The sequence below is a fragment of the Elephantulus edwardii genome, unplaced genomic scaffold, assembly GCF_000299155.1.
Source record: "Elephantulus edwardii isolate Elephantulus edwardi_28Jun2011 unplaced genomic scaffold, EleEdw1.0 scaffold00153, whole genome shotgun sequence".
NCBI classification, from domain to species: Eukaryota; Metazoa; Chordata; class Mammalia; order Macroscelidea; family Macroscelididae; genus Elephantulus; species Elephantulus edwardii.
Genome location: NW_006399903.1, coordinates 1,667,129 through 1,682,101, shown reverse-complemented (window position 1 = coordinate 1,682,101; position 14,973 = coordinate 1,667,129). Strand labels below are relative to the sequence as shown.

The following is a 14,973-nucleotide window of genomic DNA, read 5'->3' as shown; positions in this document are numbered from 1 at the left end:
AAGAGTTTCTCTAGAACCAACCATTGAATTAAGGAGGGGAGAAGATCTTCATCTTGAATTCAGAAGTGAACATGCCAAGAGATGACAGGCCAAACATGTTTTATAACAGCAAGAATGGAAGTAGAAAACAATGGAATATAACAGCATCAATCCTCAAAGAAGACTGGGAGGGAAAAGCAGAGCTGGACAGGTGGAATGGAAGTAGAGGGAGCTGTGGTGTTAGATCTAGAGAGAAACGAACATGCTGGTGAGCCTGGGTAGACAACGAACATTTATAAGCAAGCCAACTTCTGTGGCTTCATCTATCCTTCTAATCACTAGCAGTTAAAAAGACTGTGTGAGAAATAAACAAGAACAGATGGTGAGTTTTTCCCAGGGCTGAAAAATGACAAGATTATTATGGCAGAAAGACAAGGTGCTCATGGTTGGTAGGTTGTGGGAAACACTGAAAATGACTCCAAGTGGAGAAGTCAAGAGGAGAAGGATGGCTCTTTCACCAAGGACCCGCCAACATGGGCCGCGTTCGCACCAAAACCGTGAAGAAGGCGGCCCGGGTCATCATTGAGAAATACTACACGCGCCTGGGTAATGACTTCCACACGAACAAGTGCGTGTGCGAGGAGATCGCCATTATTCCCAGCAAGAAACTCCGGAACAAGATAGCAGGCTATGTCACACATCTGATGAAGCGGATTCAGAGAGGGCCTGTGAGAGGCATCTCCATTAAGCTGCAGGAGGAGGAGAGAGAAAGGAGAGATAATTATGTACCAGAGGTCTCAGCCCTGGATCAGGAGATCATTGAAGTAGATCCTGATACTAAGGAAATGCTGAAACTCTTGGACTTTGGCAGTCTGTCCAACCTCCAGGTCACTCAGCCCACAGTTGGGATGAATTTCAAAACACCACGTGGAGCCGTTTGAGTCTGTTTGCTGTGCTGTAATATTTTCAATAAATTTGGGCACACCAGCCTTGCCTTTGTAAAAAAAAAAAAAAAAAAGAGGAGAAGGATGTTACTCATACTGTGGAAGTAGGTCATACCACAAAATCTCAGAGTGCTTCCCGACCATGAATTTTATCTCTATCTTCACCTGAAAGTAGTTTTATCCCATTTCATCTCTATCATATGAAGTTCATGTGCAAGGACTCAAAGTATTCTGTACAGCATGTGCCATGTGAACAGATGCATTAAGAGGACTGGGACGCAAACCTCCAGAACAGAACGTATGTAGTACACTTCCAGTTCCTCATTCCAAGGAGAACAACACGCTTACCCAGGTGCATTCTACTGCAGTAGAGAGGTGTGCTGCTCATTTCCTCTTGGCTCTGGGTGTGTGACCTTCACATTGTTGTTGTTAGGTGCTGGTGCTGTTGAGTACGAGTCATAGCGACCCAATGAACAGCCAGCCTGTTTCTGTGCCCTATCCTGTATCATTGTCATCATCTCAGATACTAGAGTTCATCGCTGAAGTCATTGTGTCAATCCATCTCATTGGAGGTCTTCCTCTCCTTTGCTGATCCTCCATTTTTACAAGCTCAATATCTCTTTCTAAAGAAAAGCCTAGCATACCCACATGTCCAAAATATGAAAGGTGAAGCTTCATAATCCTTGCCTTCAAGGAGCACTCTGACCAAAATCTTTCCAGGATATATATGTTTGATCTTTTGCCAGTCCAGAGAATATTCAGTGATCTTCACCAGCACCATAGCTCAAAGACATCAATTCTTCTGTCATCCTTAATCATTGTCTAGCTCTCCCATGTATAGCAGACCTGAATCTGGCAAATCTTAGTCTTCAAACTGACATCATTGCTCTTCAGTATTTTGGAGAGATACCTGACAGCAGACTTGTCCAAGGCACTGCATCTCCTGATTTCCTGACTACTGGTACCAAAGGATTTGATTGTTGACCTAAGCAAGATGAAATAATTGACAGCTTCAATCACTTCTCTATCATAATGTTGACTGTGGTGAAGATCTTTGTTTTCTTTATAATGAGATGTAATCTATACCAAAGGCTGATCTTCTGAAGCAAATATTTCATTTCTTACTCTCAGCAAGCAAAGTCATGTAATCAGCAAAATATAGGTTGTTGATGAGTCTTTCTCCAATACTGATGCCACACTCCTCCTCTTCATAGATTCTGGCTTTATAAAATATTTGCTTAGCATACAGCTTGAATAGGAATGGAAAAAAGAGACAACTTTGATGCATATCCTTTCTGATTTTAAAGCATATAGTTTTCCCTTGCTATGTTCTCACATCAACTTCTTAGTCTACATATAGATTCTGTATGAGCACAATAATGTGTTCTCAGATTTCCATTCTTCTCAGTACAAGCCATAATTTGTTATAATCTATGCAGCTAAATGCCTTTCAAGCAAATGCTGGTATTTTCTGCTTTCATCCAGGATACATCTAACTAACTTCGTGCCTTCAGGATTTCAGCACAGTGTCTTGCGACTAGCCCATCAGAGCTCCCTAGTAATGAATGTTGTTGTTTTTGTTGTTATGTCCCATCAAGCTGCCTGCAACTCAAAGCATCCCTATGTATAAGAGCCCTAAATCTTGCTCTATCAGGTGCCAATCTTATTGTTTCTGAAACATCTACCCCCATTACCCCAGTCACTGTATCACTCCATCTCATTGAGGGTCTCCCTCTCCTGTGTCATCCCTCTATACTTCAAAGCATGATGTCCTTCTCCAAAGACTGGCCTCGCCTTGAAACATGTACAAAATATGTCAAATGAAGCTTCAGAATCCTCGCCTCCAAGGAGCAGCCTGGTCTCACCATTTCCAGGACAAACCTGTTCGTTCTCTTAGCAGTCCACGGTATATTCAATACTCTTCTCCAGCACCACAGCTCAAAGACATCAATTCTCCTTCTATCATCACTAGTCATTGTCCAGCTCTCTGATGCATAACAAGTGATTGCAAAGACCATGGCCTGTATCAGGTACACCTTAGTCTCTGGACTGACATCGTTGCCCTTCAGTACTATGAAGTTTCTGACAGCAGACTTTACCAAAACAATACGTCTTTTAATTTCTGGCTACTGGTGCCAAGAATATTGATTGTGGAGGCAAGTAAATTAAGGCTGTTAACAATCTCAATCTCTTCTTCATTTATCATGATGCTGCTAATCAGCCCAGTGGTGAGAATCTTTGTTTTCTTTATATTGAGTTTTAATCTATATTAAAGGTTTCAGTCCTTGACCTTCTGCAGCAAGCATTTCAGGTCCTCTTCAGTTTCAGCAAACAGGGTTGGGTCATTTACATAATGCAGATTGTTTATGAGTCTTCTTCCAATTCTGATGCCACATTTCTCCTCATAAAGCCCACCCTCCTGGATAATCTGCTCTGCATATAGATTGAAAAGGTATAGAGATATAACACATCCCTGGCAAACACCCTTCCCAATTTTGAACCATGCAGTTTTTCTTTGCTCTGTTTTGACGATTGCCTGGTCCAAGTATGGGTTTCACATAAGTACTATCAAGTGTTCTGGGATTTCCATTCTTCTCAGTCAGCCACAGTTTGTTGTGATCTACACAGTCAAATGCCTTTACACGGTCGATCAAATACAGATAGACATTCCTCTGGTACTCTCTGCTTTCAGCCAAGATCCGTCTAACATTATCTTCTAAATCCAACCTACACTTCTGACAGGTCTCTATTGATGACCTGTTCCAGTAATTTTTGGATAATTTTCACCAGAATCTTCCTTGCATGTGATATTAGTAATATTGTTTGATAATTTCCTTAAGCCGAAGGAAGCTGGGAAGGAAGCGGCCATGTTGTTCCTGGTTTGGCTGGTGCCTGCACAGGCTCCTGGGAAGGTCTCCTTGCCAGAAGGCAGGAGCATGGTGGTGGGGAGTGCAGGAATCGTGGCAAGCTTTGGAGTGGACTGCTTTTCCAGGAATGTGTTTGATGTGGAGGTTTGCTCTGTCCCTGGAGTGAGGCTAGCCAGCCTGGGCCTAGGGTTTGAACCAGGAGGCGGCCTTAAGCCTGTCAAACATTCTTCTAGGTGGTATAGCACTGATCTGTGCGTTGCTGTACAGAGGTAACTCGTGGTTTCTGTGATGCTGAAGCCTGTGACAGTGATGTGCCAATCGTGGTAATGGGCACCCATGGTGGACAGTGTTGGCTGGAGCTTCCCGACTAAATCAAGGCTGGAAGCAGGAGCAGCATCCACTTCCGAAATGGCTTGCCTCTGGAAACTCTATGTATGAACAGTGCTCAGGCTGTTTGTTCATAGGGTCGCTATGAGTCGTCTATGACTCGACGGCATTAAACAACAACAACAACAATTTCCACACTCTGCCAAGTCACCTTTCTTTGGAATGGGAACAAATATAGATCTCTTCCAGTCAGTTGGCCAGATGGTTGCCCTTCAGATTTCTTGGCACAACTTGGTGAATGAATCCAGGACAGCGTCTCTTTGTTGAACTATGTCAATTGGTATGCATCAATTATGTCAATTCCTGTGGCCTTGTTTGTTTTTGTGTGTGTGTTTTTATCTTTTTGTTTTTCAATTTTTTCAGAGAAGCTTGAACTTCTTCATTCAACATCACAGGTCCTTGCTCATATATTGTTTCATGAAATTCTCTTTGTCCACCAATTTCAGTTGGTACAATGACTTTGTATGCTCTTTCCATCTTCTTTTACTGCTTCCTGTCTGCCCAAAACATTCCTTAAATATTGCAATTCTAGGCTTGAAATTGTTCTTCAGTTCCTTGAGCTTAAGAAATAATATTATGCTGAGTGAAATATCTCAGTCAGAAAGGGACAAATACTGCATGGTGCCACTGTTGTAGAATGGGTCTGACAGAAAAAAAAACAAACGGGATAAATTATGTATATTGTATTGAGACAGATGAGGGAAAGAACAGATTAGAGGTGATATATGATTGAGTATTATGGTGGTTAGCACAGGACTCCAGAATTAAGGTTGCATAGAGAAGTGTACTTGGGGTGGGGGGTGTGGGGGAAGGGATGGGGGAATTGTATACTAATGAAGGAATTTTTTTTTCTTTTATTTTTCGGAGCGGGGAGCAAACTGGTGGGGAGGGGTGCGGCAATGAATGAATGGAAATCCAAAACCTCTGTAAATGTGTATTAAAATTAATAAAAAAAAAAAGAAAAAAAAATACTGAGCAAGTTCGGCCCCTTTGATTTTCTGACTCTAGCTCTTTGCACATTTCCTTATAATATTTTACTTTGTCTTCCCGTGCTGCCCTTTGAAATCTTCCATTCAGCTCCTGAATTTCTTGATTTCTTCTGTTTGCTTTGACCTCTTGGTGCTCTAGTGCAATATTCAGAGTCCTTTCTGACATTGATCTTTGCCTTTTCTTCCTCGTTTGTCTTTGCACTGACCCTCTGTATTCTTCCTGGGTAATATTCTTGGTATCCTCCCACAGCTCATCTTGTCTTCACTCATTAGTGTTCAAGGCCTCAAACTTGTTGCTGAGATGGTTTTGAAATTCAGATGGGACAGACTTAAGATCCAATTTTGGTTCTGTGGATTTGATTTAATTTTCCTTAGCTTCAGCTTGAACTTGCATAGGAGTAGTTGATGATCTGTTCCACAATCAGAACCTGTCTTAGTTTTCACAGCTGATATTGAGCTTCTCCAGTGATTCTTTTCACAGATGTAATTGATCTGTTTCCTATGCTTACCATCAGGTGAAATCCATGTATACAGCCTGCATTTGTGTTTCTTATAAAAAGTAAGTCATTGCTTGTACAAAATTCTATCATTCTATCCGCAGCTTCATTTCTGTCTTCAAGTACATGTTTTCCAACAACTGATCTTCTTCTCTGTTCCCAACTTTTGCATTCCAGTCATCTTTATTGCATGTTTGATAGATATCTGACTGCAAAGATAGTAGAAATCTTCTTTGACTCTGATTGTTTGTGCACATATTTGAATGATAGGGGTATTCACTGGACTTCCCTTGTATGTGTATGTATGTTATCCTGTCACTCACAACATTGTATTTTTTTTCCTTTTTTTTTGAGGATTGTGAAAAGCTCTACAACATTGTATTTTAAGATGGATCTAGAATGGCTGCTTTTAACTGTGAAAATTGCCCCATTTTTCTCACCTTTTCATCTCTAGCCTAGTAGATCATATGATCACCTGACTCAGAATGCCCCTTGCCAGTCCATCTCATTGTGCGAATACCTAGAATGTCAATATTTATGCATTCCATTTCTTTCTTAACAATGTTCAAAATTAATAAAGGAGTGCATCGGGGTTGTATCCTCTATCCATACCTATTCAATCTATATGATAAACAAAGTATTTGAGTTGCTAGATAGGGTCGCTATGAGTCGTAGGCGACTCGACGGCACATAACAACAACAACAACAACAACAGACTCTATGAAGAAGAATATGAATTAGATTAAGAATAAGATTAGATGATTTTGCAGATGACACGACCCTGCTTGCCAAAAGTGAAGAAGACTTGAAAAACTTGTTGCAGAAGATAAAAGAATACAGCCTTCAATACAGATTGCATCTCAATGTACAGAAAACAAAAATCCATATCACTGGACCAAGAGGCAACACGATGATAGAAGGAGAAAAGATTTACATTGTCACGATTTCATCTTACTTGGATCCACAATCAACACCCTTGGTAGCAGCAGTCAGGAAATCAGGAAACATATTGCACTGGGAAAGTCTGCAGTAATGGACCACACCATTTCTTTGAGGAGTAATGTTATCAGTTTGAAGTCTGAGGTGCATGTGATTCAGGCCATGATCTTTTTGATTACTTGTTATGCAAATAAGAGCTGGACAATGAATAAGGATGATGGAAGAAGAATTGTTGTTTTCAAGCTTTGGTGCTGGAGAAGGGTATTGACTATTCCAAAAGAACAAACAAATATGTCTTGGAGAGGATGGAGGCAGAGTGCTCTTTGTAGGCAAAATGATGAGGCTTTGCCTCATATACTTTGGGCATGTTGCTAAGAAAGGCTATTCTTTGGAGAGGGACATTGTATTGGGAAGGCGGAGGGTTGATAAAATAATACTATTAACCAGGTGGATTGACACAGGGACTGCAGTAATGAACTAGTGTGCTAAGGCTTGTGAGGATGGATGGGGTTCAGAGCTATTGTGCACAGGGTAGGTATGAGTTGTAGACAACTTGATAGCACATAACAACAACATGTTTGTATAACATTATGCTATAGAAGCTATATAATGATCTTCCATGATCTGATAAACTAAACAGTTGTAGGAGAATTCAGGGTAGATTGCAACAGTCTCTAATCCTATCACAGCATACATATGGGGAGTTTCCCTAGGATATGGATTTTCATACCCTAGAATTTTTTCTTTATTCCTATTTAATATGAATGCTGAGGAAATAATTAAAAAATCTGGATTGTATGAAGAGGAATGTGATTTCAGGGTCAGGGAAAGACTCAACAACAATCTCCATTATGCAGATGGCCTAGTCTTGCTGGCAGAAACGGAAGAAGACTTGAAGCACTTACTACACAAGCTCAAAGACTAAAGACTTCAGTAAGGATTGCATTTCAATATCAAGAAAATAAAATCCTCATCGCTGGACCAATAAACATCATGTAGATAAAAAAAAAGAATTAAATTATCAAACATTTTATTTTACTTGGATTCACCATCAACACTAATGGTAGCATTCAAGAAATCAAAAGATCTGTTATATTGGCAAAATCTGCTGTCAAGGATCTATCCAAGGTGCTAAAGAGCAAGAATATCATTCTAAAGACTAAGGTGCATCTAATCTATGTCAAGGCATTGTCATTGCTTCCTATTCCTGTGAACATCAGACAATAAATAAAAAAGACAGAAAAAGATTTGATGACTTTGAATTGTGGTTTTGAAGAAGAATACAGAATGTCCCATGGATTGCCAAGAGAACAAACATCTCTACTTTAGAGGAAGTGCAAACAGGTGCTCCTTAGAGGCAAAGACAGTGGCATTTTATCTCCTATACTTTGTACGTGTTTTCAGGAAGGGCCAGCTGTTGGAAAGGGACTTCATACTGGGAGAGGCAGAGGAACAATGTGGGGGAAAGGAAGACATTACATAAGATGGATTGACTCAGTGACTGCAGCCATGGACTTGAATATTTAAAATATTGTAAGGATGGTGTAGGATGGAATATGATGTAAATCTGTTGCTCATAACGTCACTATAAAATTATAGTTGACATGACAGCATGTAATAATAACAACAAATGACTTTTAGTAGCTTTTAACTCATTCAAGGTGAAAGTGGAGGAAATGTATATAAGGATGGAGTATTCTTAGTATCATGAAAAAATAATGGCCAGTAGCAGGGGGCATCATTTTGATTCCGGGGCCCTTCTAGATGAAGCTTATTGATAAAGAGAAAGGCCAGGTGTCTAGAGAATGTGAGGCCTGTAGATGCTAAAGGACATTTTCCTCCAGAATCAACACAGAGCCTTCCCCTACTGTTGGCATTTTAAATTAAGAATCCGAGCCCCTGAAACTATAAGAGAAAAAAAAAACATTTGTTTGTTAAAGCCCCTGCCAGTGATATCTCTGCTATGGCAGCACTAGAAATCGGAGGCAGGAGCCTAGCACATAGATTGTACTTGATTAACTTGATGATGATAATGTTGATATTAATTCATTAAGAACAAGAAATCAATGAAATCTGCATAAGAAATGCCTTCTATCGTCCAATGGAAGTGGCACAACAAGACTTCTATTTGGAGTATGAGCATGGTATAATCAATTATTTTAATTATAGGGTGTACAATTCTCTCATGAATATTACATCAATCAAGTATCTGGCCTAAGGCTCTCCACATCACATTGTTCCCAGCTGCCATCAAATGGATTCTGACTTATGGAAATCCCATGTGTGCAGAGGAGACTAGTGTTCAGAGCAGTTTCAAGACTTTCTGAAGCTTTTTCAGAAGCAAATTACCAGACCTTAACATTGAGTGCCCCCAGAGAGCTTTGAACCACCAATCTTCTGTTTAGTAGTTCAGCACTTAATCATTTTCATCTCCCAGAGCCTCAGAGTATAAACAGACCAAAAAACCCTCCCCAAAGCAAAAACCAAAAACCAAAAAATTAATCCTTCTAAGAATCACACACATTTTTTCAATGACTTTTAAAATGTTTTTCAGATGGAGAAACATCCTACCAATTTTCAATTTGAACTACTACAATTTTACTCTGCATAATTAGGAAACAATTAAATATATACATTAAAAAATAACCAACAAATCTAATGGACCCCAAATATACATCTAAATGCTCTATCTTAAAGGAATTATATTATAAGTATTAAAACACGAGAAATTTGGGCCAGGTTTGGTGATACTATAAAAATATATTGAACATAATTCATAGATAAGAATTATTTTCCATTGCTAATGTTTCTTACACATTTATTAAAATGTCTTCTCAAAATATAGAAATAAATATTAAGTATTCACATTGCTGTTGTTAAGTGCCGTTGTCATAGTTGACTCATAGCAGTCCTATGAACGAAAGTCCTGAGCATATATAACTTTCAATGTTTCCCTACGGCAAGCTATTTCACAAGTGGATGCTACTCCTGCTTCCAAGCTTATTTTAATTTGAGAGCTCTGTCAAACACTGTCCACCATGAGCAACCATTATCACATTTGACACATCAGTGTCACAGTATTTACCATTACAGCAACCACGAGTTACCTCTGTACAGCAAATTGACAGACCAGAGTTATACTACTTAGAAGAATGTTTGACTGAAAAAAAACTAAAACCAGGCCTAAGGGCCCAAATGCCTTTTTAAATAGGAGGCCAAGTCCAAACCACTCACATCCAATTGTGAGCAACAGACCACACCCAAGCCTCAACCCAAACAGAAAACAGAGCTTTGCAGAATCCAGAAGCTCCGCTCATCTTCCCAAACTTTAAAGCAGCCAGTATCCACATACCAAGGGGTGGGGGGGGGGAACCCTATCAAAATGATATCTAAAGAATTTCAAATCCAACATCAACAGGATAACAATGTCTTAAAATTTCTGTGTTAATTTGTGGTCCTTCTTTGTCATAACTGAACACTTCTTGGTTTCGATGTTTTGCATTACATGTGACACCACCAGCTGCTCGAAAGATGGAGTCCTGTGAACACCTCCAGCCTCAGAATCTGTATGAAGCTCCAACTATGAGTTAAAATTGACTTGAAAACTGTGAGATTAGTATGAAAGGAAACCAACTTGATGTTCAAACACAAAATCTATATAAAGAGCTCAGCTCTTAGGCTCTGACGTTCTCGTCCTCTTTGGAGGGTAAATATCAGCCATTCAACCCAAGATGATAGATATCACGATCTTTTAAATAGAGAGAAGGAAAATATCCCACTCTATCTGATTATGCAAAAGTGACTGACCAGCCTATTCAATTCTGCATGCAGGAATCATCCTTCAAATCATCTATCTATCTGGAAGGTGGGTAGTTCAGATCCACCACCCATGGAGAAAGACAGACAGTTTTCTCTTGTAAAGATCTAGGATACCTAGCGAAGCTTGCTATGCATGGGAGCCAAATCGAGAGGAAAGGGGTTTGTCTTAATTTAAATCTTTAAGGGAGGAAACTATTCATATTTCTCTCTTGGAGCAGCTGGTTGTCTAACATTTAAGTTGCCTACCTAAAGCTCAGAGTATTTAAAATGTTATATAAATTTTCACAAAAATAACAATAAAAAATAAAACTACATCTATACTCATGTCAAGGTACAACAGGCCGGCTTCAGCTTTATGGAAATCACTGACTGCTGTTTCTTACTGTTTTTATTATGTGCTGGAAGCAACTCATATCTGATTCTCCAGGGGGTTTTCAGAGGCTGTCAGTTACACAGAAGGCTGTAAGTTGCACAGAAGGCTGTCAGTTGCCTATTTTTCTCTCATGGAGCACGCACTGGATTTGAACCACGAACCTTTGCCCTGGCAGTGCAAATCCTTCCCACTAAGCCAACCCCAAAGGCATTCAGTTTAAATCCACCAGCTACTTTGTGGGATAAAGTTGGGCAATCCCCTTGCATGCGATTTAAGGCCTCTGAGAACCCACTGGAGAATCAGCTATGGATGGATTCCGACTCAGTAGTACATAATAACAACAAGAAGATACCAGGGCTCCCTCATTACTGATTACTGATTACTGGAACAAAATTCCAAAACCTACTACCTCCAAGCTTATTGGAGCATATAACTGTCCCACAGCATTTCTGAGTCTGTAAGTCTTTATGGGAACAGTCTGCCTCAACTATCTTCTGTGTAGGGGCTGGTGACTTGACCTACACACCCTTTGAGTACTAGTTGAATGCTTAACTAGAGTGCCAGCAGAGTTCATTAGTGCATCAGGAACAATAAAAATTAAGGAATTGTGTAAGCTTACAGTCTATTTTTTTTTAAACAAAAACATATAAGCTTGCAATATTTCCCTGAGAAGTCTGCAGTTAGGGACCTCTCTAAATTATTGAGGAATTATGATGTAAGTTTGAAGATTAAGCTGCATCTGATTCAGGCCATGATCTTTCTGACCACTTGCAATGCATCTGAGGGCTGCACAATGAATAAGGATGAGAGAAGAAAAATCATCGGTACCTTTGAGCTCTGGTGTTGAAGAAGAGCACTGAACATCCCGTGGAGGGCCAGTAGAACAAACAGATATGTCTTGGAGAAAGTGCAGCCACTTTGGAGGCAAAGATGATAAAGCTTCACCTCACATACTTCGGGCATGTTGTTACAAAAGGCTGTTTCTTGGTGAGAGATGTGACGTTCAGAAAAGCAGCAGGTTGTGAAAGAGAGGAAACTGTTGACCAGCTGGACTGACACAGTGACTGCCTCAGAAGGCTCCTGTGCGTCAGGAAGTGTGAGGATGGCACAGGAGAGGGCTGGGTTCAGATCTGTTGTTCACTTGTACTTGACTCGACCGCACCTAACAACAACAACAACGACACAGTTTATGTTTAGGAAGCAGTTATTTAAGCTAAGCTTTCTGCTTGTTTATTTCACAGAATAACTGACCTTGTTGAATAAGTCACCAGGAGGTGGACTCTGACTCTACCAAGCTAAAGTAGCAGAGATGAAAACCCTGCATGATCCTACAGAGACATCTCGTCAATCACCACTGTGCATAAGCCCATCCTCGCAGCCACGGCGTCAATCCATTTCCTTGAGGGTCTTTTTCTTTAATGACTTTTCCCAGCATTATGACCTTTTCCAAATATTAGCCCCTCCTAACAGAAGGACTGAAGGATTTTTTTTTTAAGTCAGTTGGTTTTATTTTTTTAAAATATACACTATGATGCAGAAAACTCTGGTGTCAAATTGACAAACATACACATCTTTATTCACTAATTGAAGTAAATCAAGATCTCCCAGAACCCACATTTTGTAGAGAAATGTATGGACCAGCTGGTTAACCAGGCTGGGTAGAGCCTAATTGAGTCTGTTTGCATGACCTGGGAACGTCTCTGTACTCATTTCCTTACTTATTAAGTGCAGATAACGGCAGTATTGCTAAGACAGTCTCTTCCTGCTCTTCTTACCTCTAGGGAGCACCTCAGTTGCACTTCTACAGCAGGTTGGTTTGTTCTTTTTGGCAGCCTGTAGCATATTCAATTCTCTTCGCCTACACAAAAATGCAAGGGCATCGATTCTTAATTCATTTTCCTTGTTAATTGTCCAACTTCCACATGCACATTAAGCAATTGAAATAAAAGCTTGAGTCAAAAAGTACACCTTAGTGTTTAAGAGGAAATCCTTGCTCTTTGGCACTTTAATGTGGTCCTTAACAGCATCTATGCCCAAGGCAATAGATCTTTGTATTTGACTATTGCTTCCATGGGTTTTGATTGTGAACTAAGTAAAAGGAAATGATGGATAACTTCAATCTTTCCTCTATTAATTAGGATATTACCTATTGGTCCAAATGTGAGGATTCTTGTTTTCATTATATTGTTGTTGTGGACCGGAACCACAGCTCACCCTCTGGTGGATTTTCAGAGGCAGTTTATCACATGAGAAGAAATTGCCCATCCTTCCCCCACAGAACAGCTGGTGACCACAAATCATGTGCCTTCGGGATTGTAGTGCAGCTTCTTGCCACTAGGCCACCAGTTTTCATTATTATTCTGAGGGTGTAATGCATATAGAAATCTGTAGCTTTACACATAATTAAGAAAATCAAAGAGTAGTGAATATACCATGGACTGCTAGGAGAACAAACAAGTTTGTCCTGGAGAAGGTGAAACCAAGCTGATCCTTGGAGTCAAGGATTCTGAAGCTTCTTCTGACATACATTGGGCATGTTGCAAGGAGGGACCGGTCCTTGGAGAGGGACATCATGTTTAAGAGGGTGGAGGGACAGCACAAGAGAGAAAAACCTTCGATGAGATGTATTGGTTCAGTGACTAGGATTATGGAGATAGATGTGTTGGAGACAATAAGATTGGCCCAGGATAGAGCAGGGTCTGAGGTCACTATGAGTTGCAGGTGACACGACAGCACATAACAACATCAACAATATTGAAATGTTGTTAACTGCTGAAGCACTGCTCTGGTACAATAATCCTGTGTTCAATAGACTAACCATTCCGTGGTCCTGTGCCATCAACTCACAGGGTGCGATGTTTGAGCCCGTTGTTACAGCTGTTGCACACCACACATCTATCTTTTTTTTAAACTCATAAAATAATGAATCAATTTTGTACATATATCTTTCAGTGAAGTAGATGACATTATTCTAGGTGAGCTAATATTTTGTTTGCTGTCTCCAAATTATCTAACCTCCAGCAACATCTCGTCACTGCACTCTAAACAGAATCTTTTTATCACCTCTTGCTCTGGCACGTGGTAACTACTTAAGTACAAAAATCTTTGGTTTAAACGTTTAATATATTTGCTTCTTTTGTGTAAACGATTTGATACAGCATTTATCCTTTAGTTGTTGTTGTTGTTATGTGCCGAGTCGCTTGTGACTCATAGCGACATAGTGTACAAGAGCTCTAAATGCTGTTCTATCTTGTGCCAACTTAGCCATCTCAAACGCACTATTCCCGCCACTCCAGTCACAGAATTGATCCATCTCATTGAAGATCTTCCTCTCCTGTGCCGCCCCTTCACTCTGCCAAACATGATGTCCGTCTCCAAGGGCCAGGCCCTCCTTGCAACGTGCCCAAAGTATGTCAGATGAAGCTTCAGAATCCTTGATTCCAAGGAGCATTCCGGCTTCACTTTCTCCAGGACAAACCTGTTTGTTCTCCTAGCAGTCCATGGTATATTCAACACTCGTCTCCAGCACCATAGCTCAAAGGCATCAAGTCTCTTTTAATCAACCCTATTAATTGTCCAACTCTCTGATGCATAGCACGTAATTGTGAAGACTATAGCACGAATCAGGCACACCTTAGTCTCCAGTCTGACGTTGTTGCTCTTCAGTACTCTTCAGAGGTCCTTCACAGATGACTTTCCCAATGCAATTCATCTCTTGATTTCCTGGCTGCTATTACCAAGCGTGTTGACTGTGGAACCAAATAATCTAAAATTGTTAACTATCTCAATTTCTTCACCATCCATATTGAAGTTGCCAATTGGCTCAGTGCTAAGAATCTTTGTTTTCTTGATGTTGAGCTTCAGTCCATATAGGAGGCTGCAGTCCTTAATCTTCTGCAGCAAGCACTTCAGGTCTTTCTCAGTTTCAGCAAGCAGGGTTGTTTCATTTGCATAACACAGGTTGTTGATGATTCTTCCACCAATCCTGATGCCACATTCCTCTTCTTATAGCTTAGTGTCTCACATGATCTGTTCTGCATACAGATTGAAAAGGTATGGAGACAGAATACATCCCTGATGAACCCCCTTCTTGATTTTGAACCATGTAGTGTCTCCTTGCTCTGTTCTGACAACTGCCTCATGGTCCAAGTATAGGTTTCGCATTAGCACAATCAAATA

The 14,973-nt window shown here is 40.3% G+C and overlaps 1 protein-coding gene across 1 annotated transcript; it reads left to right on the top strand.

Annotated features, from left to right (window-relative positions):
* Positions 1–494: 494 nt before the first annotated feature.
* LOC102865974 (40S ribosomal protein S17-like) lies at positions 495–968 on the top strand. The gene has a single exon (XM_006895005.1). It carries the CDS (start codon positions 513–515, stop codon positions 918–920), a length of 408 nt encoding a protein of 135 aa, XP_006895067.1. The 5' UTR covers positions 495–512; the 3' UTR covers positions 921–968.
* The last annotated feature ends 14,005 nt before the right edge of the window (positions 969–14,973 follow it).